Source organism: Babylonia areolata, chromosome 18, assembly GCF_041734735.1.
Source record: "Babylonia areolata isolate BAREFJ2019XMU chromosome 18, ASM4173473v1, whole genome shotgun sequence".
In the NCBI taxonomy this organism is placed as follows: Eukaryota; Metazoa; Mollusca; class Gastropoda; order Neogastropoda; family Buccinidae; genus Babylonia; species Babylonia areolata.
Genome location: NC_134893.1, coordinates 65,753,102 through 65,778,291, shown reverse-complemented (window position 1 = coordinate 65,778,291; position 25,190 = coordinate 65,753,102). Strand labels below are relative to the sequence as shown.

At 42.1% G+C, this 25,190-nt stretch overlaps 1 protein-coding gene across 1 annotated transcript; it reads left to right on the top strand.

Moving 5' to 3' along the window:
* LOC143293018 (uncharacterized) lies at positions 1 to 25,190 on the top strand. The gene is made up of 10 exons (XM_076603812.1): positions 1 to 124; positions 1,591 to 1,677; positions 3,577 to 3,639; positions 4,670 to 4,822; positions 6,352 to 6,574; positions 8,627 to 8,799; positions 12,353 to 12,487; positions 13,840 to 14,190; positions 14,772 to 14,973; positions 20,031 to 25,190. Exons 1-10 carry the CDS (start codon positions 113 to 115, stop codon positions 20,420 to 20,422), a joined length of 1,791 nt encoding a protein of 596 aa, XP_076459927.1. The 5' UTR covers positions 1 to 112; the 3' UTR covers positions 20,423 to 25,190.

The following is a 25,190-nucleotide window of genomic DNA, read 5'->3' as shown; positions in this document are numbered from 1 at the left end:
GTACCAATATGGCGTCTGCTGTCGTAATTGTTTGGTCATGAGAAGCTGACGCTGAGTCGGGCCCAAACTATTTTTTGTGTTGTATTCATTTATCAGAGCTTATTCCGAAACGATGGCGTCTCAGGTAAGTTGCCTGTTTTATTTAAGAGTAGTTAACTTAGAGATTTAGACGCTAAGTCTTGCGTTTTGTGAGATCAACACCAGGTGAGCCAAATAAACAGTCGAAACACTTTAAAAACAGGAACTAAAACGAATCTTAAGGAAGTTAAGACTGAGATGCATCTCGCATGTGTGCTTATGTTGAGCCTTGGAGGAGAACTAGTGAAATAAAACCACCATGTAGTTGTTGTTGACATGAGTGGTTAAGCCCTATGGCAAAGCAAAGGTGATACCGTTGCTCATCAGAAACAATTTTGGCCAAGAGCAGTGTTTTGACAGTGTGATTACTCACAACGAAACAACACACATGCATCATTATCATCAACGTTATGGCAGTGTCCACATTTTCCCCCTCATGACGGAATGAGTCACTATTCACAACAATGTGTGTGGATGTTCACACAGAGGAGTGGAGGGGAAGAAGTGTGGATATTGCCATTAATTTTGTTGCCTTAGAAGTTATACATCTGGAATATTTCATTTCGATAAAAAGCATAATGGGCTGCTTAGCAGATTATTTAATTTGTGTAGATGCTTTGTTGCCGGTTAGTACATCACACCTGTGAATCTTTCATTCTTTAATCATAATGTCATGACTCCAGTCTGTCCTCACAAAGTCTGTTCCTTGTGTCTGTTTGTGTTTTCATGGCATTTTGAGTCATCATTAGCTGTTGATGTTGATTGTCCAGCTTTCTCTTTGTGAAAATTGTTTGTGACATAAAAAAAAATAGCTATCTTGTTGCCATCATAAAACTTGCTAGCATATTATTACATTCATGTATCGCTAAATGCACTCAGACTTCAAGCTGTAGGGAAAGTGCTGTATAGATGCACATCCTTATCATTTGATTCAATGAAGCCTAACTAATGGAATGCTCTGCAGACTTGAAAAGTGCAACAAAGCAAAACCAGTAGGAAAACTGTGTTATTTAACTTACTGATTTACAAATAAGTTTGATTAGATCAAGAAATGCAGATCATGGCAGTGTGAACCAATTAAGTATTTATTTAAATTCATATTGTCACCACCTGCTGTGCGATTTCTGCACCAAGAATAGGAGATTAGGTAGTGGACTTGGAGGTAGGCAAAAGAGGTTTTTGTCATCAGTTTCAGCAAAATAAAACTGGTCTCAGTTCCTAGCAATTTAAATAGTTTTTGGTATTCTTTGTGAACTACCAGTATTATTTCCAGAAATGACTAGTTATTGCTGTCACTAATATTATTTGTAGCTTAAAAGATATTTAAACTGTGCCGACACTCTTTTATACATTAATTTAGTAATTACTCATATACTTAATGTTTGAAAACAATTGTTTATGGTTCAATTGGATCAGTGTCATAAGAAGAATTGTTGTTGGCACCGTTTTGCTTTTATTTCCTTGAGAAATCAGTTCCTTTTGTCGTGAATTATCTCTTGTTTTATGTTCCAGGTAAAACCTCCTGAGACTGAAGAAGAAGAAGAACTTCAGCTAGCTCTGGCAATATCCCGTTCAAAGGCAGAATGCAATGAGAGACAAGTAAGGTGTACAATAATCTGTTCAGCTTCAAGGCCAGTTTTTGTTATTCATAGTCATACCCTTTTATGTCTTTATTTCATTGCAATTAGTAGAATTACTTTATTTAATTTTTTTTCTCAAGTTTTTTTACCCCTTCAAATTTTAACACCAGAAAAACAACAACAAATGAGCACTGCTTACTACAGAGAAGAAGTACTGGTTAACAACAAATCAAGTGTGACTATTATCTTGGATATAAGCACTTTGAATTGTGTCTCTTTATCTGTTATGTTTATCTTCTTTTCTTTCATAACATTAACGGTCTGTGTCTGGCTAGTGATAGCAGTCAGTCACATGCTAAAGTACTTAATCAGTAAATGTGTGCTACACACACAGACTTGGTTTACTAATCATTCAAACACAAGCATCCTGACCTCAACACAGGATGTGAACTTTCATGTCAGACTCCCTGTGTGTGATTCTGAACATTTACACTACAGTTCAGTAATTGGTATTGAAATGATTTCTTCTTCTTCTTCATTCGTGGGCTGCTACTCCCATGTTAAAACGAGTCGGCTTTTATGTGTATGACCGTTTTAACCCTGCCATGTTGGCAGCCATTCTCTGTTTTGGGGGGTGTGCATACTGGGTATGTTCTTGTTTCCATAATCCACCAAACGCTGACATGGATTACAGGATCTTTTAACGTGCGTGTTTGATCTTCTGCTTGTGTATACACACAAAGGGGGTTCAGGCACAAGCAGGTCTGCGCATGTGTTGACCTGGGAGATCGGAAAAGTGTCCACCCTTTATCCAGCAGGCACCGTTACCGAGATTTGAACCCAGGACCCTTAGATTGAAAGTCCAACGCTTTAACCCCTCGGCTGTTGCACCCATCAGAAATGATTTGATTGTTGTTTTATGACACTGCATTTGTGTGTGTGTGTGTGTGCTGTTTGCAGTATTGGCAACAAGAGAGTGAGGTAGCACATTCTTTCATTTGTTCTTTGTCATTTGATTAATACAATGAGTTTCGGTTTTCTCAAGGAGGCGTCACATTTGTAAGGCAGATGGCTGACCAGTAGCATAACCCAACATGCTGGTCAAGCCTTGAGTGCATGCATTGTATATTTGTGTACCTAGCAGAGTGGAAAATCATGGTCTGCCAAACTCCAAGATCTGCAGTGACTATTGTGTGGTCTTAAAGACGCATTGCTTGTGTGTATTACTTGTTAAGTTGTTTGGTTACGCAGACAGTTGGTCTGACTGTTCATGTTGCAAGACTGTTTTCTTTGCAATTTGTGAAGTTTGCATGTTGTTGATGGAAAAGAGTTAATGTGATGAAGTGAAATCTTGGAGATAAGAATACAGGGAGAGGTGGTCGGGGGATGGGAGTTTTATTTTAGCCAGGGTTGATAACTTTATGGGTTTAAAAAAAAATTGTTTGCTTAATGCAAAAATGATTGTCCTGAATGGGAAGTATACATGTATAGATCTGTATTGCAGTTTTATCTTGATATGAGTGAACTGTTTTGTCAGTATCTAATTAGTTTCTACAGCCCAAATTGCAGTGTAATGGAAATATTCATGTCTATCCACAAGTTCATGTTTTTTGCATATTATTCATTTGAGAATGTTCCATAACTTGACATTACATACTTCTAGAACATTTTTATGCAAATATTTTTATTGTTCCATGATTTGGATGCAAATATGTAGATTGTTGATGTTTGCAAAAGCAGTGTTTGATCAGCAGTACTTCACAGATGTGTATTGAACATGTTCTTAGTAGAAGGTATCTGTGGTATTGATCTCATCAGTGTCTGAATTCATAAACTGTAAGGGAGGTTTGATTACAAACGATAAGATGTGTTTTACTAGCACTCTTAGAAATCCATGCTGTACTGTGTTTGTTTTCAGCGAGAACAGCTCCAGAAGATGTACGGCAATCAGGCCCCCACAGACTCCGCCATGCATCCTGTGGTCAGTTGTCTCCCCTGGTGTTCTGTCCTTCCCACCATCACTTCTTTTATTGGGGATAAACAGACACTCTTTGGGATTTTGTTCATTTATCTTTGGTTTTTTAGGGGTTTGCCAGAGGGGACTCCCTTTTGCGGAGGGGTTAGGAGGTGGGAAATCGTATCATATCGTTTTGGTTTTGTTTGTTTTTGATTTTTTTCTGGTATTATCACTTGCATGTTCATTTGTTAGTTGTTTTTTTCTGTTAAAAAAAAAGTATTCTTGTTATCATTTGCAATTTGCTTTTTGGTTATCACATGCACGTTGTTGTTTTATGTGTTAAAGAAATGTATTATTGTTATCACTTGCATGTTGCTTTTGGTTTCTTGTTGTTGTTTTTTTTCAGTATAAAACCCAGTACTACAAAGTGCACGCATTGAGAACAATTCATAGTTTCTGTCTATTCCTCTGGCAGTTACTGAGCAACATTTTGACTCTGATTATGAAAACCGGCGTTCTTTTGGGTTTTATTTGGTTATCTCTTTTTGTTTGACAGGGAGGGGGAAGGGGAGTGGAGGGGGGGGGGGGGGGAGAAGTGCACGTTGTTGTTTTTTCTTTTTAAACGATTCACACTCACTGTTACTTTCCTTCCTTCTGGCAGTTGAAACCCAGTGCTACTACAATGGTCAGGCATTTGAAAAACAATTTGACGGGTGCAGTAGCAGAGTGGTTAAAGCGTTGGACTTTCAATCTGAGGGTCCTGTGTTTGAATCTCAGTAATGGTGTCTGGTTAGTTAAGGGTGGAGATTTTTCCTATCTCCCAGGTCAACATATGTGCAGACCTGCTGGTGCCTGAGCCCCTTTCGTGTGTATACGCAAGCAGAAGGTCAAATATGCACGTTAAAGATCCTGTAATCCATGTCAGCGTTCGTTGGGTTATGGAAACAAGAAATAGCCAGTATGCACACTCCCGAAAATGGAGTATGGCTGCCTACATGGCGGGGTAAAAACAGTCATACACATAAAAGCCCACTTCTTTCTTTCGTTCTTGCAGATGCTGAGCGGCATGGACGCCACAGACATGGACCCAGAGCTGGCACGGTACCTGAACCGCAACTACTGGGAAAAGAAGTCAGAGTCTGGCGGGCTGGCTCCTTCAGCCCCCCAGGTGGCTGGCCCCTCCACCTCCGTAGGCAAAAGTGCTGAGGTCAGTGTTGCCTTTACATGCACACGTTAAAGATCCCATGATCGATTCAACGTTTGATGGGTTACGAAAGCAGGAACATTCCCAGCATGCACAGCCCTGAAAACGAAGTATGGCTGTGTACGTACCAGGGTAAAAAGGATTATGCAGATAAAAGCGCACTCTTGTGCGAAATGATAGATATTGATCGTGATAATAATTCTAGATGTACGTTTACCGATTTCAGTTGTGTGTGAACACAGAGCTTAATGAACAATACAGGATGAACAGAGCCAGATTTGGATACATGTGCAGTATAATGTTGGTGATCCAGTGCTGATTAGAGACCCATGTTAGAGCTTGCATTGAGTGACTGTATTGTACTGTACTGCTTTTTGTCACTTCACATTTCTGTGTTTGGGCAGTTCTCCCAGGGAAGTGTGTGTTACAGTTCAGCACTACCATTTCTCTTTTTTTTTCTTCTTTTTTTTTCTCATTTCTGGAACAAAGAGATGGTCATCTGCTGTATTCAGTTGTTTCCAAAACTGAAGATATCAATATTTTAATTGTTGACGTAAAGTCTGTTGTTACTAAACACCTTGTTTGTATGTGTGTTTGTGTGAGAGTATGTGTATAGCAGAGAGCAGAAGTCTGATCTGTTGTATTCAGTTGTTTCCAAAAACTGAACAGAGCTTTTTTTTTTTTTTAAATGTTTACATAAAGTAGATTTATATGTTGTTATTGAATTGTGTCTCTATGTGTGTGTGTGTTGAAGAACTTGAACAGATCTGTTTTTGAAATGTTGACATAAAACAGATTTGTCTGTTATTAGATTGTGTATATGTGTCATGATTTGTCTGTTGTTATTGAGTTGTGTCTGTGTATTTGTGTTGTATGTGTGTGTCGAACAGATCTGTTTTTTAAATGTTGACATGAAATAAATTTGTCTGCTATTAGATTGTGTGTATGTGTCATGATTTGTCTGTTGTTATTGAGTTGTGCCTGTGTATTTGTGTTGTATGTGTGTGTTGAACACTTTCACTTTCACTTTCACTTTCTCAAGGAGGCGTCACTGCGTTCGGACAAATCCATACATGCTACACCACATCTGTTGAGCAGATGCCTGACCAGCAGCATAACCCAACGCGCTTAGTCAGGCCTTGAGTGCATGCTTACATATTTGTGTACCTATGAAAGGGGATTTCATTTTACGTAATTTCGCCAGAGGACAACACTCTCGTTGCCATGGGTTCTTTTTCAGTGCGCCAAGTGCGTGCTGCACACGGGACCTCGGTTTATCGTCTCATCCGAAAGAACACATCTGTTTTTTAAATGTTGACATGAAATAAATTTGTCTGCTATTAGATTGTGTGTATGTGTCATGATTTGTCTGTTGTTTTTGAGTTGTGCCTGTGTATTTGTGTTGTATGTGTGTGTCGAACAGATCTGTTTTTTAAATGTTGACATAAAATAGATCATAAATAAATTTGACTTAAATTGTGTGTGTGTTGTGTGTGTGTGTGTGATTGCGTGCGTGCGCGTGCATGTTGCAGAGAGAGCAGCAGGGGCAGAACACGGAGCAGGCCCAGGCAGACAAGGCGCAGTTCATGGCGGCGCTGCAGAGCAGCCTGGAGATCTTCGTCAACCGCATGCGCAGCAACTCGCAGCGTGGCCGCCCCATCGCCAACGATTCCTCCGTCCAGTCGCTCTTCTCCGTCATCAGCAGCATGCACCCGCAGCTCATGATATACCAGCAGGAGATCGAAGACAGACGAGGTGAGTTCTGTATGCTTACATGATGCATGCATTCAGATGAGACGATAAACGCAGGTCCTAGTATAGCAAGCTCTTAGCGCTTGTAAAAGATCCCCAGAGAAGTGTTGCTCAAAGTGCTCGCATTATGTGTGAAGTGAAAAGGTTGTTCTGAGAGGCCATTTTCTACATTGTGTGTGTAGTTCTTAGCAGTCAGTTTGTGTGTTTGTGGTGAAAGTGTTGCTTTAAGTAGACACATTGTGTATGTGTGGTGAAAGTGTTATTCTGAGTAGTCACATTGTATGTGTGGTGATAGCGTTGTTCTAAGTAATCACATTGTGTGTGCAGTGAAAGAGTTGCTCTAAGTATTTAGTTTACACATTGTGTGTAGTAATAGTGTTGTTTTTAGTAAGCACATTGTGTGTGTGTGTGTGCATTGTGTGTGTGTGTGGTGATAGTGTTGCTCAAAGTATTCAGTTTGCACATTGTGTGTAGTAATAGTGTTGTTTTAAGTAAGCACATTGTGTGTGTGTGTGGTGATAGTGTTGCTCAAAGTATTCAGTTTACACATTGTGTGTAGTAAAAGTGTTGTTTTAAGTAAGCACATTGTGTGTGTGTGTGTGGTGATAGTGTTGCTCAAAGTATTCAGTTTGCATATGCTCTAAGTAGTCACACATTGTGCATGCAGTGATAGTGTTCCTCTAAGCATTCAGTTTACACATGGTTCCATTATGTGTGTAGTAAAAGTGTTTCTCCAAGTAGTCACATTGTGTGTGCATTAAAAGTGTTGCTCTGATTACTCACATTGTGTGTGTGATGAAAGGTTTACTCTGACACTAACCGTACAGGGAGAAGGAGGCAATATGGTTAAGACACTCATGTGCCAGTATAGTGTCCTTAAGGGTCTGTGTTCAAATTCTGGCCTCGCCCTTTCTCCCAAATTCGACACAAAAATAACACCGAGCGTCTAGTTATTCAGATGAGACTTCTTCTACTTCCTCGTTCGTGGGCTGCAACTCCCACTTTCACTCGTAATTACATGAGTGGGCTTTTACGTGTGTGAGCCATTTTCACCCTGCCATGTAGGCAGCCATACTCTGTTTTCGGGGTGGGATGAGACAGTACACTGAGTTTCTACGCGTAGCATGCACTTGGGTCTCTGAGTTTTCTCTGCATAGGCGGGTAGTAGTTTTCACAGGACAGGAATCAGACCACTGCCGGAGTCTGCACTAGTGGCTCACGGTAAGTATGTTACTTAAACATAATTTTAGGAAGAAAATTTCCTTTGTTCTCTGGCAAAAACTCTGTAGAAGAAGTGGACTCAAATAGGTACGCAAAATACAATATACACAAATACACTTATATGTATGTATGCATGCAGTCAAGGTCTGACTAGCGTATTGGGTTATGCTGCTGTCACTGTGTCAGGCATCTCCCTAGCAGATGTGGTGTGTGGAATTGTCTGAACTCCGTGACGCCTCCTTGAGAAACTGAAATTAAAGCTGACTGCAAGCATCGTTGTATCGCTGTGGCAGCCTACTTTGAGGGCCTCCAAGTGACATCTTGGAAAACTGAAATTAAAACTGACTCTAACCATCCTGTATCCCTGTTGCAGCCTACTTGTATTGTATTGTATTGTATTGCTCTTTTTTGTCCCAAGAGAGAGCGCATTGCTACACTGAGAGCGCCACCGATTTTTTGGTGTTTTTTCCTGCTTGCAGTTATTGGTTTTTTTTATTTGTTTTCCTATCGAAGTGGATTTTTCTACAGAATTTTTTTCCAGGGACATCCCATTTGTTGCGGTAGGTTCTTAAATGTGCGCTAAGTGCATGCTGCAGACAGGATCTCGGTTTATCATCTCATCCGAATGACTAGCATCCAGACCACCACTCATGGTCTAGTGGAGGGGGAGAAAATACTAGCGACTGTGCCGGGATTTGAACCAGTGCGCTCAGATTCTCTTGCTTCTTAGGTGGATGCGTTACCTCAAGGCCGTCACTCTAGGCCTCCAAGTGATATCTCCTAGAGGAACTGAAACTAAAGCTGACTCTAACCATTGCTGTATCGCTGTGGCAGCCTACTTTGAGGGCCTGCAGGACAAGCTGTCACAGCTGCGAGATGCGAGGGAAGCACTGGACTGCCTGCGAGACGAGCACCGTGAGAAGAGGCGCCGGGAACTGGAGGACCTGGAGAGGCAGCGCCAGATCCAGATGATGCAGAAACTGGAAGTCATGCGGCAGAAGAAACAAGTCAGTGCAGTGCAGCTGTGTTGTGTTGTGTGGTATTGTGGTATCTTATATCAAAATTGTATTGTAATGTGCTATGTTGTATTGTATTGAATTGCACTGTGTTGTGCTGCATTGTGTTGTCTTCTATTGCATTATATTGTATTAAAATTGTATTGTAATATACTGTGTTGTATTGTACTGAATTATATTGTTTTGTGTTGTATTGTCTTGTGTTGCATTGTATTGTATAATCATATTGTATAGTATCATATTTTAATTTGTATTGTATTGTCTTGTGTTGCATTGTATTGTATTAAAATTGTATTATGATGTACTGTGTTGTACTGTATTGTATTGAATTATATTGTGTTCTGTTGTACTGTATTGTATTATATTGAATTGTATTGTAATATTTGTAGCCGTGAGTAGGTTGTCTGGCGAGGAGGACAAAATGATGTAAGTGGCTTTGCGTTCAAACTGGGAGTGACGTCACACATTCTGTGCGCAGGTTAGTTGGGAAAAACGTCGTCTGATGTAGCTCATGTGTGAGCAGTTTTGGAGCAAGCATTGCGCGCTTGGTCACATCTCCCCCCATCTTTTGAAATCTATCGTCCGTGATGGTTAATTAAAAGTAACTCTTGTGAGCAGACTTAGCTGGGCATCAAACAAGAATTATTGATCAGGTAAAGGGAGATAATTTTTGCTGATAACTGATAGCTAAGTGAATGTGAAATGACAGCAACATTCTTAGGAACAATACCCTACTTCTATATTCAAAGTGGCTTTAGCCAGGTTAAGTTATGGGTTTGGACTTAGTCAAATGCATCCTAACTTAACTTTGATTTTGAACAGTTTGATATAGAGAAGGGGTCCCAATTAGGTAAATACACTATGAAGTTTGAAAGCATTCATTTGTGCATATAATCTATCTATCATATCACTGTCAGACGCACATGTAGAGTAGCATACATGTATAAAAGCATAGATTATAGTGACATGAATTATGAGAGCATGTTCATAGACATACTTTGCATTCCTAAAACCAAGTGACAAGCTAGATCACAGGTCAAGCAAGAAGAAAATAAAAACATGAAACATGAATTATGCAGAAATATCTGAAATGAAAACAAAATTACAGCATGAACAGGAATGATATGAAAAAAAAAAATAACAGCACTGTTTCAGCTTAGCAAGAATTAAAAATGAAAACATGTGTCAGCATAATGACTGTTCATTTGCAGTGTCAGTGTCCTGGCTTTTAGATATTTCTATCACCACCAGTCTCATCACAAACTCAGTGGTGCCCTGGATGCCAGTCGAGTGGATCGCCTAGGGGTGGGATCTGATGGTAGTGGAGGCGGCTCTGGTACAGCTCGCAGGGTTGATGTCCTGGGTCTTGGCAGGGACCTGGTCAGCCACACACCACTGTCAGTGTCAGTGTCAGTGTCAGTCACTTTGTCGCCCTGGTGGTGCAGTGGGACCGGGTCTGTAGGCGTGACTGATGGTGGTTGTTGGCTGGACCTCTGCGATGCGGGGCTGACGACAGGTGGGGACATCCGTGGGACCACAGTGTCAGGTGTGGTGCTGTGGTGCCTCCCTCTGCGTCGGCGTCTCGTGCATCGCTGGTTTGGAGCTGGTGCAGTTGATGGCATGGGCCCAGGTTGCCCAGTGCGTGTAGTGGCAACACACTGGTTGTGGGCTGGAGCTGCAGGCTGGTGGTCAGCATTCTGTCGCCTGGCCTTGTAGCGTCGCTTGTGGCAACACTGGTGCTCTGTGTGGCCAGACCTCTCACACCAGACACAGTGTGGGGGGTCTGGGGTGCGGTCAGCAGCACAGTGCTGGTTGTGGAGGATGTGGGTGGTGTGCTGGCATGGCGGACTGCAGCTGACGTCGCAGGCTGGTAATCTCAGCTGCGAGCGTGGCCAGCTGAGGCTGTAGGCAGGCAACTGTGGTGTTGTCTACGCCAGGGCAGATGTTGTAGGTGTGGCTGTCTTCCCTCAGCCATCGCTGGGCCTCCTTCTTCGCTGCCTCGAAGGTGGTGTCAGGGTGGTCACGAATGAAGCGCCTGACATCGCGCCTGAGAGCAGCTGACTGAAGGCCTCTGGCGAAGGCGTCGCGGAGTAAGGTCGCTGGCACCTGGATGATCCCATCTTCAACCTTGTTGACCTTGGTCCAAAGGTGGGACGCGTAGTCAGTCACCGTCTCCTTGGGCTGCTGCTGTCTGTTGAAGAAGGTGGTGGCAAGCTCTGTGGCATCTCGCTGATCTCCACAGTTCTCTTCAAGAGCCTCAAGGATCTTGGCTGGGGTGTCCACTTGTGTCGCTGGCAGCCTGACGATCTGCTGGCGAGCTCGGCCGGCAAGGGCTGAGATCAGCCAGAGAGAGGCTGTCACGTCATCCAGGGGCTGTAGCTGGAGTATCAGTCTGGCCTCCTGGACAAAGTCGTCGACTTCTATGCTGATTTCCTCACCAGATAGCGTCGGGAGTTTGGGCAGGAAGTTGGTTGAAGCCATCTTGATGGGACGACGTTTCTCTTCATGGACTTGTGTACCTACCTGCTGCACTGTCTTCTCTTTTCTCCTATGTTAAACTATCCTTATGTGACTGTTAGTACAACCTCTTTTCCCTGTACGATCCTAGCTCACAGCGTCAAGTATGTGATAGAGATTTGCTTGGCTATGAGCTTTAATTTATTATAAGAGATTAAAAGACTTAGCACATCCTTGCTCACAGCGCCAAGTTGTAACAAGGTACACTTGGTAGTAAAGGGCTGTGGTTTAGGGATGGATTCAATTTTTTTTTATAAAAGAACTGAAACCTGAAAGGGAATAATTTGGATCTATTTTGTGATGGATCTTTATCCTGTCGGATCAAAATCCTGTCATAAAGATATCTTGAATCTTGTCAGCGATGTCACTTTTGTAGCCGTGAGTAGGTTGTCTGGCGAGGAGGACAAAATGATGTAAGCGGCTTTGCGTTCGAACTGGGAGTGACGTCACACATTCTGTGCATGGGTTAGTTGGGAAAAACGTCGTCTGATGTAGCTTGTGTGTGAGCAGTTTTGGAGCAAGCATAGCGCGCTTGGTCACATATTTTTTTGTCACAACATATTTTTCTGACTGAAATTCGGCTTATGCAGTAGCATTGTTTTGTATTGCATTGTACTGTATTTTATTGTTTTGTGTTGTGTTGTATTGTCCTGTATTGTATTGAATTGCAGTGTGTTACTTTTTTGTCGCAACAGATTTCTCTGACCAAAATTCAGCAGTGCAGTGGCATTACATTGTATTGTATTGTATTGTGTTGTATTTTATTGTACTGTAATGTATTATATTGTATTGAATTGCAGTGTGTTACTTTTTTGTCGCAACAGATTTCTCTGACCAAAATTCAGCAGTGCAGTGGCATTACATTGTATTGTATTGTATTGTGTTGTATTTTATTGTACTGTAATGTATTATATTGTATTGAATTGGATTGTATTACTTTTTTAACTTTTTATAAAAAGTGTGCCACATCAAAAAAAACAAACAAAAACAAAAACAAAACAGAAGCATGTGTTGTCTCCCTGTGCAGGAGTACCTGGAGATGCAGAGGCAGCAGGCGTTGCAGCGGTTACAGGAGCAGGAGAGAGAGATGGCCAGGAGGCTTGAAAGCCAAAAGCAGCTGACACAGATGCGCCAGATGCAGGCCTATGGCGGCTATACCCAGGTAAATGCACCCTGTGTCTTGCTTTGCTCCTTCACAGACATTTTTGTTCTATTTGGAAATACTTTTTGGTGTCATAGAACGCCAGATGCAAGACTATGCCGGCTGTTCCCTTGTAACTCCCCCTATGTCATGCTTTGCTCCTCCAGAGAGCAGACATGTTTTTTTTTCTGTTTGGAAACACTTTTCGGTGTCATGGACTGTAACATCTCTAACTGATGCAAACTTGGCCTATTAGGTTTGCTCTGTTGGCCAAATTTCATGGCTAACACAGTAACTGATACTCCTCTGCCAGACCCATCTTCTCCTCAGTGAATCAGACCAGTTCCCTGCTTTAAGCACTGAAGTCATTCCTTTGGCCAGCGGTTGATTTGACAAGTCTAGTTTTAGCTCTGTCTGGCCACAACATTTTACAACTACATTTTACAACTATTAACCTGTAAACTGCCTACATGATGAGATTGTCAGTCATACTGTAGTTGCAACAGTATTGCCTACATGTCACTGAGCTTCACTGAATTTTTTCTTCAGCTGGAAATACAAAACAGCATCATAACTGTTGTCAAACCCAGAAGAAGACTATATCTCAGTCATGAATAAACATGAACACAGTCCTGATATGGCATATGGCATGATCTGTGGCTCAAAGCATTGACCAACAGCCGACCCAATCAGTGTGTGAAGCAAACAAGCAGACGACAGTGCTCGTGGCCTAGGTAATGTTCAAGTAAATAAAGGCTGTTTTTTGGGGGTTTTTTATTACCCAGGCTATATGGCAGACACTGATTGTTCTGAGTTTGACACAGAAGTCACGGACGAAGCAAACTGTTGAACCACCTCGTGTGTAGCATGGGGGGTGGGGTCAGGGGAGTGGGCGCGGGCGTGGGATGGGGAAAGGGAAAGCTCATCCGCCAGATTATCTATGCATAGGTCCATGGAGCTCAGCGAGGACAAACGAAGCATGCAAGAGGACGGGAGAGAAGGAGGGATGGAGATGAGTAAGAAGAGGGTGGGTTTATGGACTTTGATTTTTGTTAATTCATACCTGTATGAAAGTTTGCTGGCAGAGGCCCAATAGCAGGAGTTATGTTTCCCTGGCAGTGAACTGGTTAAAGCATTGTTGCATGCTTGCTTTTAATCTGTTTCAGAAGATTGGACTTCATACTGTTCTGATGCATTAAAACAACTTGAACTAAAAGCAGAAAAGAAGAAAAAAAAGGGAGGGTTGTTGCGCTGTTGCGACATGCTTTCCCTCGGGAGGGTGGCAGGAATTTCATACAGAATAGTCCGTTGTGACAAAGAGCGCTACGATACAGAACACTACCGTACATTTCCTGTCCTGTGTTCCCCATCAGGTGTACGGGCAGCAGCCGCCAATGACCACCAACCCAGCAGGGGGCTCGGTGATGATGGGGGGACCCCCGGGGGCCATGATGCCTCCCCCCCAGCAGGGCCTCCCCCAGGGTGTGCCCCCAAACATGATGCCCGCCGGGTACATGCCTGGGGGGGTACCCGGGGTACCTACCCCCCAAGACGGGTCCTCGGCCCCGCAGATGGCTGGTTACGGAGCCCCGCCCTTGCCCCAGCAAGGCCCACCCGGTCAGGAGGGGTCGTCAGGCGGCACCCCGGGACCTGTTCAGGGTCAGCAGTCTCAGAACCCTGCCATGTTCATGCAGCCAGGGGTCGGGCAGGGCCCTTACTCGCAGGTAACGTCTTCCTTTCTCCTGTCCTGCTTGTCTGCCTCTGCTGTGTATGTTGTTAAACCGGGCAGGAGAATTGTGTGGCATGGAATTTGATGTACCAGTACTGTAGAATGCAGTAAATGCAATACAGTACAGTGCATGATCTGTACATCCCATAATTTCAAAAGTGTTTTCAGTTGAAAGCTTGATGAATTTTCCCTGTGAAAAACATGTTTGTATACTTTTGACAAACAATGTAGCCTGTAGATGTGTTTGTTTTTTCTTTTTGGTTAATTTATATCGGTTTTCACTGAAAATTTCCTGGCAGAGGGCCCTGCAGCAAGATTTATGTTTCTCTGGCAGTGAACTGGTCAAGATCAACTTGTTCAGGTCTTGGTTCAGTAAAGGGTTGTGGTGTTCAGTTAGATTTTGTCATACAGATGTCCGTCTGACATTCCAAGGGGGAGCACTCTTGACTTTCTGTTGAGAGGTGAGGCCCTGGATTCCACAAGTTAATGAAAACATTTCATGTATGATATGTTTTGCCTGATCATCAAAACACTGGCTGTGCTTCAGTCCTGACACATCTGTGTACCTTCCGACAGGGTCCCCAAATGTCCAGCAGCTCGAACCTGAACCCTGCGATGGGTGGGGGTGGTGTACCCAGTGGCTATCAGCCCCCGGGCCAGATCCACCCCCAGGCCCAGATGCAGTTGGACGGAGGCGCCTACAGCCTGCCCCCCCCTGGCTCCATGGGCTACACCTCCATGCCCCCCACCATGGACTACAGCTCCTTCAACATGCACAGTGAGTCATGCTACCTTCACCTCACACTCTTAGTCTCCAGGAGCAAGGTGGCAGGAGCAGGTTAAGTAAGATGTTGACCTGCCAGTGTAGTCTCTGTTGTTCAAGTTCGAATTCCGTTCTTGCCCTTTTTTCCTTGCACTTTAACAGGAAAATCAGACCTGAACTTCTGGTCATTCGGATGAGACTATAAACTGAGGCCCCTTGTGCGGCAAGCGTTAGATGCTCTAAAAAAGAACCCATGGCAATAAAGTGTTGTCCTCTGGCAAAATTCTGTAAAAGAAATCCACTGTGATAGGTGTACAAATATATATATATATATAAAAGTGTACGTGGATTTTTCCAAATGCATTGACACCTCCTTGAGAAACTGAAACTTCTTCGCCTGTTGTTCTGTTTGGCAGCTTTGGGCTGTATCTACCTCCTTACATAATTGTCATTCAGATGAGACGATAAGCCGAGGTCCTGAGTGTAGCATGCACTTCATACATGTAAAAGAACCCATGGCAACAAAAGGGTAGTCTCTGGCAATGTTCATGTAGAAAAATCCACTCTGGTGGGGAAAAAAATATTCACTGTACAATAAACTGTTATTTCTTTTTTTCAAAGTAGATTTTGTTGTTACGTCTTGTTTTCTTTCTGTTCTGGGTCCTTCATGGGCTGCTTTGGGAAGTCACGGGATTGTGATTCTTCCCCTCTATGACTGAGAACACAACAAAACTGTGACTGTTCCCCACTGTGACTGAGAACACAAGAAAACTGTGATTCTTCCCCATTATGACTGAGAACACAACAAAACTGTGATTCTTCCCCACTGTGACTGAGAACACAGCAAAACTGTGACTTCCCCACTGTGACTGAGAACACAGCAAAACTGTGATTCTTTCCCACTGTGACTGAGAACACAACAAAACTGTGATTCTTTCCCACTGTGACTGAGAACACAACAAAACTTGTGATTCTTTCCCACTGTGACTGAGAACACAACAAAACTGTGATTCTTCCCCACTATGACTTAGAACACAGCAAAACTGTGACTGTTCCCCACTGTGACTTAGAACACAGCAAAACTGTGACTGTTCCACACTGTGACTGAGAACACAACAAAACTGTGATTCTTCCCCATTATGACTTAGAACACAGCAAAACTGTGACTGTTCCCCACTGTGAGAACACAGCAAAACTGTGACTGTTCCCCACTGTGAGAACACAGCAAAACTGTGACTGTTCCCCACTATGACTTAGAACACAGCAAAACTGTGATTCTTCCCCACTATGACTTAGAACACAGCAAAACTGTGACTGTTCACCACTATGACTGAGAACACAACAAAACTGTGACTGTTCCCCACTATGACTGAGAACACAGCAAAACTGTGACTGTTCCCCACTGTGACTGAGAACACAGCAAAACTGTGACTGTTCCCCACTATGACTGAGAACACAGCAAAACTGTGACTGTTCCCCACTGTGACTTAGAACACAACAAAACTGTGACTGTTCCCCACTGTGACTGAGAACACAACAAAACTGTGATTCTTTCCCACTGTGACTGAGAACACAACAAAACTGTGATTCTTCCCCACTATGACTTAGAACACAGCAAAACTGTGACTGTTCCCCACTATGACTGAGAACACAGCAAAACTGTGACTGTTCCCCACTGTGACTTAGAACACAACAAAACTGTGATTCTTTCCCACTGTGACTGAGAACACAACAAAACTTGTGATTCTTCCCCACTATGACTTAGAACACAGCAAAACTGTGATTCTTCCCCTCTATGACTGAGAACACAACAAAACTGTGACTGTTCCCCACTGTGACTGAGAACACAACAAAACTGTGACTGTTCCCCACTGTGACTGAGAACACAACAAAACTGTGACTGTTCCCCACTATGACTGAGAACACAACAAAACTGTGACTGTTCCCCATTATGACTGAGAACACAGCAAAACTGTGACTATTCACCACTATGACTGAGAACACAGCAAAACTGTGACTATTCACCACTATGACTGAGAACACAACAAAACTGTGACTGTTCCCCTCTATGACTGAGAACACAGCAAAACTGTGACTGTTCCCCACTGTGACTGAGAACACAGCAAAACTGTGACTGTTCCCCACTGTGAGAACACAACAAAACTGTGACTGTTCCCCACTATGACTGAGAACACAGCAAAACTGTGACTGTTCCCCACTGTGACTGAGAACACAGCAAAACTGTGACTGTTCCCCACTGTGACTGAGAACACAGCAAAACTGTGACTGTTCCCCACTGTGACTGAGAACACAGCAAAACTGTGACTGTTCCCCACTGTGAGAACACAACAAAACTGTGACTGTTCCCCACTGTGACTGAGAACACAGCAAAACTGTGACTGTTCCCCACTGTGACTGAGAACACAGCAAAACTGTGACTGTTCCCCACTGTGAGAACACAACAAAACTGTGACTGTTCCCCACTGTGAGAACACAACAAAACTGTGACTGTTCCCCACTGTGACTGAGAACACTAACAAAATTGTGACTGGTGTCTCTGGATCAGTTGTCACAGGGGATGATAGTTCACTGCTTATACTGAGATGTCTTAGGAGTCCACTGGAGACAAAATTGCAGTCATATTATGCATTCAGTTTCAACCGGCTGTCTCCTTCAGAGAGAATTCAAATGGCTTGGAATTGCTGTCTTTCAAGGGTTTATATCATCCTCCAACTTACTCTCTTTTCCCCCCAGCTATTTATGGTTTTTTTTTTTTTTCTCTTTTCAATCTTTGCCAATTTGTTTTAAAATAACAGAAGGGTTGTTTACGTGGTGCATTCACTGATTTTCTTCCACTATCATGTTGTAAGGGAAAAAAGTATGTTTATATACAAATGGGTACATCCCAGTCAAGAAGTGTGGACAGTTGACCAGTGTGCTGATGCAAGATACAAGAATACTTTGTTATATCAAAAAGAGTAAAATGTTGAAACATTTGCTGATAAGAATACTACATATTATTGAATTCTTTTTTTGCCCGTAAACATTTCAGCCACAGGAAAATGCAAAGTTTGATCATTCGATAAAAATAAAATCATAAATCATAAACAGATATTTCAAAAGAGGGCATTAGTCAGGGGTGCAAAGGGGAGGTAACCTACTTAGGGAGGTTATTGGCCATAGCTACTTTTGTTTCCTCCGCATAGGCGGGTAGTTGTTTGCACAGGACAGGAATCAGACCCCTGCCGGAGTCTGCACTAGTGGGTCACAGTAAGTATGTTACTTAAACATAATTTTAGGAAGAAAATTTCCTTTTGATACAGTTTGTGCTCACAGAATACATTTTATGCCCAATGTTCTATTCTGTATGAACACCCGCTTAACTCTCTCCGGACGAAGGAATGCGTGAGCATTCCTACATAAAATGTATTCGGTTTCAGACGATGGAATGGAATAGCATTTTCAAGAAATAAAAATCCATCACGCGCTGTACACGTGATTTTGTGATTAGCCAAGCAGAGTGTGCTATTCTGGGTCACTCCACAATCGAATGGTATGATTGGTCAGCCTGCCATTTGTGGCCCGTCTCGCACACACGCTGACAAAGTCACTGACCGGTCGTCTGCTCGCGTGCCAGCCTGTTAGCAAAGCGGGCTCTTCTCAAAATGTTGTGAAGCGAACAGGGCAGCGACAGCAACATTTTAGAGTTGCCGAAGTACTTGAAATGCTACAAACTGAAGGGTTGGACACTGAAGAGGTGGATGATGACGAAGAAGAAAGCAAATTTAATGTAGAAAGCGAACATGGGTATAGTGATTCAGGATGAAAAATTGGCAGTATTTTCTACATACGGCAAAACTGTAAAAAATAAGATGAGAAATTTGATTTTTTTTTTTATATGTAATAGCTCAACACGTAATAAACCAGTTCTGAAAGTTTCATTTTCTTACTCTGTATTTTGTATTTAAAAAAATTTTTTTCCAAACCCTTACAAATGGGCCGTTTGTGGGGAAAAGCAAGGGAGAAAACTTGTCGTCCCGAGTGAGTTAACCCTTACATCATCAGCTATGTTCAAGATGCTAACAGCTAGCTAAGTCATCTGCACAGTACAGCTGAAAACCAGCTGTGCAGCAGAGCTGTCAGTGTCACTCGTCAGTACGCTGCCATGTGGCACGAACTCTTCTCCACTGCCACTGTCAGCAGCAAAATCATTTTCCGCCACCTGACTTCCAATTAGACTTGCAGCTTGCTGTCCCGTATATCATGGTCTAAAGCAAGACTGCTGGTTACAATTTGAACTGGTTGAAGAAATCGTTCAAACTAAGCTTTAAAAAAGCCACTGAAAATCGCTCCAGACCGCACGAGAGATGGTTCAACAATGAGAACGATGTTTCCTGTCTAAGTTTGGTGTTATTCATTGAAAAGTAGCGCAAGTTTGATAACTCTAATGCTCAAGTAACCGATCGGCGCCAGCAGTGTTCTCCCTTCAGGTTGCCATGTGGTGACTGTGGTGTTCTTGCTGCATGTCACCAAGCGGCTTTTTAAGCAACCAAAGGGTTAAGATAAACAAATGAATATGTGTACTTTGACAGGACTTTCTTCTTGTCCTGTTGATTTGATTTTCTTCTTCTTCTTCTTCTTCCTCCTTGTCTTCTAGTTCTTCTTCAACAATGTGAAGAGTCATTTGGGCTCCACACAGAACTGTTCGCCAGATTTCTCCAGGTCTGTCAGCTGTATGCTTAAACCTGGATCTCTGCAAAAAATGATGGTTTTCCTGTCCATTCTGCAGTGTTATCAGTCTATTGGGGTTTTTCTGTCTTATGGTGTGTTTTGTATTGGAGGCATTTTCAAATGAAATCTGATTACAGTAAAAAAAAAAAAAATATATATATATATATATATATATATATAGCACGTGAGCATGTCTGTTATGTTTGTGTTGTGGCATATTGAAATGGAATGCTGTTTAAACTAAAAAGATGTTTGTATTGTGGCTTGTTGAAATGGAAAGCTGTTTAAATTAAAAAGAAAACGATTTAAAAAAAAAAAAAATCATACTGATTTATGTGCAGGTCTGGCCAGCACACTGCCTCAGCATGACCCCCAGGTAACAGGGGGGGTCTACACCGGACCCCCTCCCAGCAACAATCCTGCCCCCGCCCTGTCCCAGCAACCCGCCCCCCAGGCCCCGGGGCAACCCTACAGTGGAGGAGGCGCCCAGTACCCCACTCTTCCCCCCTCCTCCTCCTCCTCCTCCCCTTCCAACCGGAGCAACAACCAGATGGGGCCAGCAGTGCTCCCTCCCCTCCACCACCACCTGCAGATGTACCACCACCACCTTCCCCCCCACCAGCCCCCCACCACCTCCCAGCCCCTCCCCCTGCCGGGTCAGCAGCAGCAGCAGCAGCAGCAGCCTGCTGCTCAGGACAATGTGCTGGATGCCCGGCTCATTTCCTTTGACTAGTCTCCGCTCTCTGTCTTAAACGTAAATATAATAAAGCCATAGTTATGTTCAGAATATTATCAGGTTATGCCCCACCCTCTCTGATAAGTAATTTTCCAGTAAATAGTCACCGTCACACACATAAAAATAACCTTGCCTCGGCCAAGAATTGATCTTTATAAAACAAGTCTCACATACTCTGGTGGATATTTATGGAATTCTATTTCATCTACACTTAATATAAACTCCAGTCTCAGTGTCTTCAAAAGACTATATCATAAACATCTAATGTCAGAGCTAATTTCTACGAATCCTTGAAATTACTGAGACTGATAAACAAATGATGTATTCTCAATATCCTTGTCTATTTGTCTATCTCCTTTCCTCCCTTCCTCTTTTCTTCCCTCCTCCCTCTCTTCCTCTCTCTCACTCTCTCTCTCTCTCTCAACAGTTTTCCTCTCTTCCTCGTATCTCTTCCTCTCTTACCTTCTTCTTCCCTCTCTCCTTCACGCAAATGCAATGTTATTTTGTGGGGAACTGTGTATTTTCTATGCCATTTATTGTTCTTGTTGTTGTTGCAGTGCAAAGTGGGTTTGTTTTTTTTTCCTTCTTTTTTCAGTCTTCTTGTATTTCCTAGATTAGTTTATACGTTTTCTTTACGAGGGTAGGATGAAAACAGGCCGATAAGTGCCTATTCCTTTTCCCTCAATAAAAAAGTTTCGATTTCGATTTCGATTTCTCTCTCTCTGTCTACCTCTGTCTCCGTCTCTCTGCAGTGCTGCTTTGCTGTCCATTGTCAAAATGACTGACCCTCTCTCCCGTCGTTGGTGTTATGTTGTCTGATTCTGGATACATATGGAAGGAAATTCATTTCTCACAATCAAAAAGGATTTAACTTGCTTGTATATTTTGATGGTGTCACACATTATTCCTCAGCACAAATGGTTGTGGAAAGTTTTGGGGTTGGTTGAAGTCATAGCCGCTGAGGAAGATGGTGGTGTGACACCATTGAAATATACGAATTTGTGAAATCGCTTTGGTTTTGAGCAGTGAAATTTCTCTATCCTCTCTCTCTCTCTCTCTCGCTCTCTCTGTGTGTGCAGTACTGCTCTGTTCTGCTCTCCGTTCCATCTCTCTTGGTGGTGGGGAAAACTGGGCATTGAGGGAGGTTCGGGGGTGGGTGGGTAGAGTTGTGAATGTCACATTTTTACAGGGTGGTTGATGTGTGAATGCATGGTTTGTGTTGGTTGGGTGGGGTTTTTTGTTTTGTTTTTTTAGTTTTTTTTTAACACAGTACTTGTAATGTTAAGGTTTTACAGGGTGGTTGTACATACATGGTTTCTGTTGGGTGGTTTTTACTGTGCATGCAAATTGGTTTTACGGGGTGGTGATGTGTGTATGCATGGTTTGTGTTAGTTAATCGTCTTTTTTTTTTTTTCCTTATATTTTATTTGACTGGTACTTGTATGTTTGATCAGCAAGTGTATCGCCTGCAGGTTCACATGGGTTTGTTCAGTGGGTGAGTATGCTGTGTATGCGTGTGTCACGCAGGGGCTTGGCAAGGTTTGCAGACACTTCTTGGCTTTTGTGTTGGTGTGCGTTGGGGGAAGGGACTGGCGGGGTAGTGTGGAAGGATATGCTGCAGTACTTCATGATTAACTGACTTGAAGTGTGTGAAATTGTTTCCAGTTTATGGAATGGGTGGTTGATTTAAGCGCGTGTTTGAAAAGATTTCATGGCAGAGAGTGAGATATACAGGAGCTTTTGGCAGCTGCTTTAGCGTCGGTACAGGGGAGGTAGCCTACTTCAGGAGGTTATTGGCCGTAGCTGCTTTCGTTTTCTCCGCATAGGCGGGTAGTAGTTTGCACAGGACAGGAATCAGACCCCTGCTGGCGTCTGCACTAGTGGGTCACGGTAAGTATGTTACTTAAAAGTAATTTTAGGAAGAAAATTTCCTGTTGAAGGGGTAAGTGGGGTGAAAAGATGTTGATAAGTTATTTTCTTTCACTTGGAGTTCCAGATTCAAATGCAAATGTAAGTCTATAGATTTTTGTTTTGTGGTATGTGTGAGTGTGTGCAATAATGTATTGTGTTATATGTGTGTCTTCATTATTGGATAATGTTATGTGTGGTTGTGTGTAGTAATATATTGTGCTATGTGTGACTGTGTGAAATAATGTGTTATGCATGAGTCTGTATGTTATGTGTCAGTGTGTCATTCAAATGTGAGTGTTCCACTCTGATAGGTACACAGATATATACACAGGCACTCAAGCCCTAAGCGCATTGGGTTATGCTGATGGTCAGGCATCTGTCTAGCAGATGTGGTGTGACGTATAAGGATTTGTCTGAATGCAATGATGCCTCCTTGAGAAACTGAAATTGAAACTGTCAGTGTATGTAATAATGTATTGTGTTATGTGCTGGTGTTCGTAATACATGTAATATTGTGTTATGTGTCCGTCATGGTGTATTATATTACAAGAGTGTGTAATAATGCACTGTCATGTGTAATGATGTATTGTGTTATGTATGAGTGTGTGTTTGTAATAACATGTGAGTAATGATGTACTGAGTTATGTGTGTAATAATGCATTGTGTTATGTGTGTGTAATGATGTATTATGTATGAGTGTGTTTGTAATAACATGTGAGTAATGATGTACTGAGTTATGTGTGTAATAATGCATTGTGTTATGTGTGTGTAATGATGTATTATGTATGAGTGTGTTTGTAATAACATGTGAGTAATGATGTACTGAGTTATGTGTGTAATAATGCATTATGTTGTGTGTGTGTAATGATGTGTTATGTATGAGTGTGTTTGTAATAACATGTGAGTAATGATGTACTGAGTTATGTGTGTAATCATGTCGACCCTGATGTTACAGAGAACATGCAGGTAGCATGGTGGGGGTGAGGTCGAATGCATTTGGCGTTTTGATGCAGTTTTGTCGTGGCAGGGTTGCAAAATGTTTGTGTTTCATAGTTTTGACTGCATTCTGTTACATCTGGCATTTCTGCATTGAGATGTGGCTCTCCTGCATGCGAGTGTCTTCTGCCTTGTCAGCTAGAATTATTTTATCATCTTTTTTTTACTTTTCTTTTTTTATGTCGCCACACTAGGACAGGTGATAGAGTGAGATTTAGTAAAGATTTCGTGTGACTTTGTCGTTAATTCACGTATTCATGGCCACAACTTATTGTATTGTTTGCATCGTCTATTTGTGAACCAGAGTGAATGATATTCTGCAAAGCAGGTGCCTGCTTCCCCAGCTTTTGCTGACCAGTGGTGCTCTTTGAGCTGTTTATGGGCATTTTGTGTTTTCATTTCCTGTCAGAACTTGATAAATTGGATTTACACAATCAAAAGTGGTAGTTCCCTGTGCAGCAGTGCATATTGACACGGATTGAGACTGGTGTCAACAAACGCTCTCCACATTCGCTGTGGTAGTATTTTAACAAGAGTTTCTTTTAAATGGTTTTTAGTTCATAAGTCTTTCCTCCTCCTGATGTCATTAACCCACAGTTTTGGGGTTGTTTTTTTTTTTTGGTTTTGTTTTTTTGTTCTTGTGTTGACAAGTAACCCATAAGGTAACCAGCATGAAACTAGGACTTGTATCCGCACAAAATACTACAGCGTTTATAATCAGCATGAGAATGGGACTTTCTTATTCCCTCACAAAACAAAAACACAAACAAAACAAGAAGCTGTGGCATTTTTAGAAATTGTTGAGTTCTGGTATGCTGTATAAAGCTGTTTTTGTGAGCTTGTGTGACGTCTGCGAGCAGGGATGGCATATCAGTTGTATGTACAGAGAAAATGAAAAGAAAGACTGGCACTAACCTTTAATGTGTTAGTTGTCCACGTGTTATCGGTTCAGTATGGTTTTTCATATTCCGTGATGACATATTGATATTGGAAGTTTATAGCTCGTGTTGTGATCATGTCAGTGTGGAAGCTTGTGAAATAATGATGCCACTTCCATGTAGATGGCCTGTGGGGTATACAAGAACTTTGTACAGTGAAATGTATGTGTGAAATTTGAGGTTAAAAAAAAAAAAGGTGAATTTTACTTAACGAGTACAGTAATATTTAACTGTGTAATACTGAGTTGTCACCTTAGTTGCCTTCTTCCTAGATGTCTGCAGTCAAGTGGGAGTCACTGAGCTGAGGAAGTATTTATGAATTTTTACTGCGGTGTTTGAAGATAGTCCCAGCAGCTTGAAACATTTTGAGGTAGTAGACTGGTTATTTTGTAGACTTAAAAGATTACGTGTTCAATGTGCTTTTTTTCCAGGTGCTTAAGTTGTTGATTTTTTTTCTGTTTAAATGTAGGAGCTTAGAATATATCTGTGCTCACCCCTACAGTTGATCAAGGACTGACATGCTTCCATTTGATTATCTGTGAAATTATGCAGGGGGAAAGGTCAGCAATCATCACTAATTTGCATACATATGTATTTGCTCATATTGCCATGTTCTGTTAACTTTTAATATAAAACTGGGTTGAACTTTCAAAACGTTTTCCACAGAACTTGCTCCATCCTCAAAAACTTGAAATGCATGAAGCAAAAGAGTATAAATTTCCCTTGATTTCATTCTGTAACTTTCAGATACTTTCAAACACTTCTTCATTGGAAATATAATTTAGAACATTTCAAACTTTAATATGTTTGGTTTTTAATTATATATTTAGTGATCAGTCGGTTATTTTATTTCTCTTTGATTATCCATCCACGGCTTTGTGATAACAATAAAATTTGTAATACAAATAATCTGCATTTTG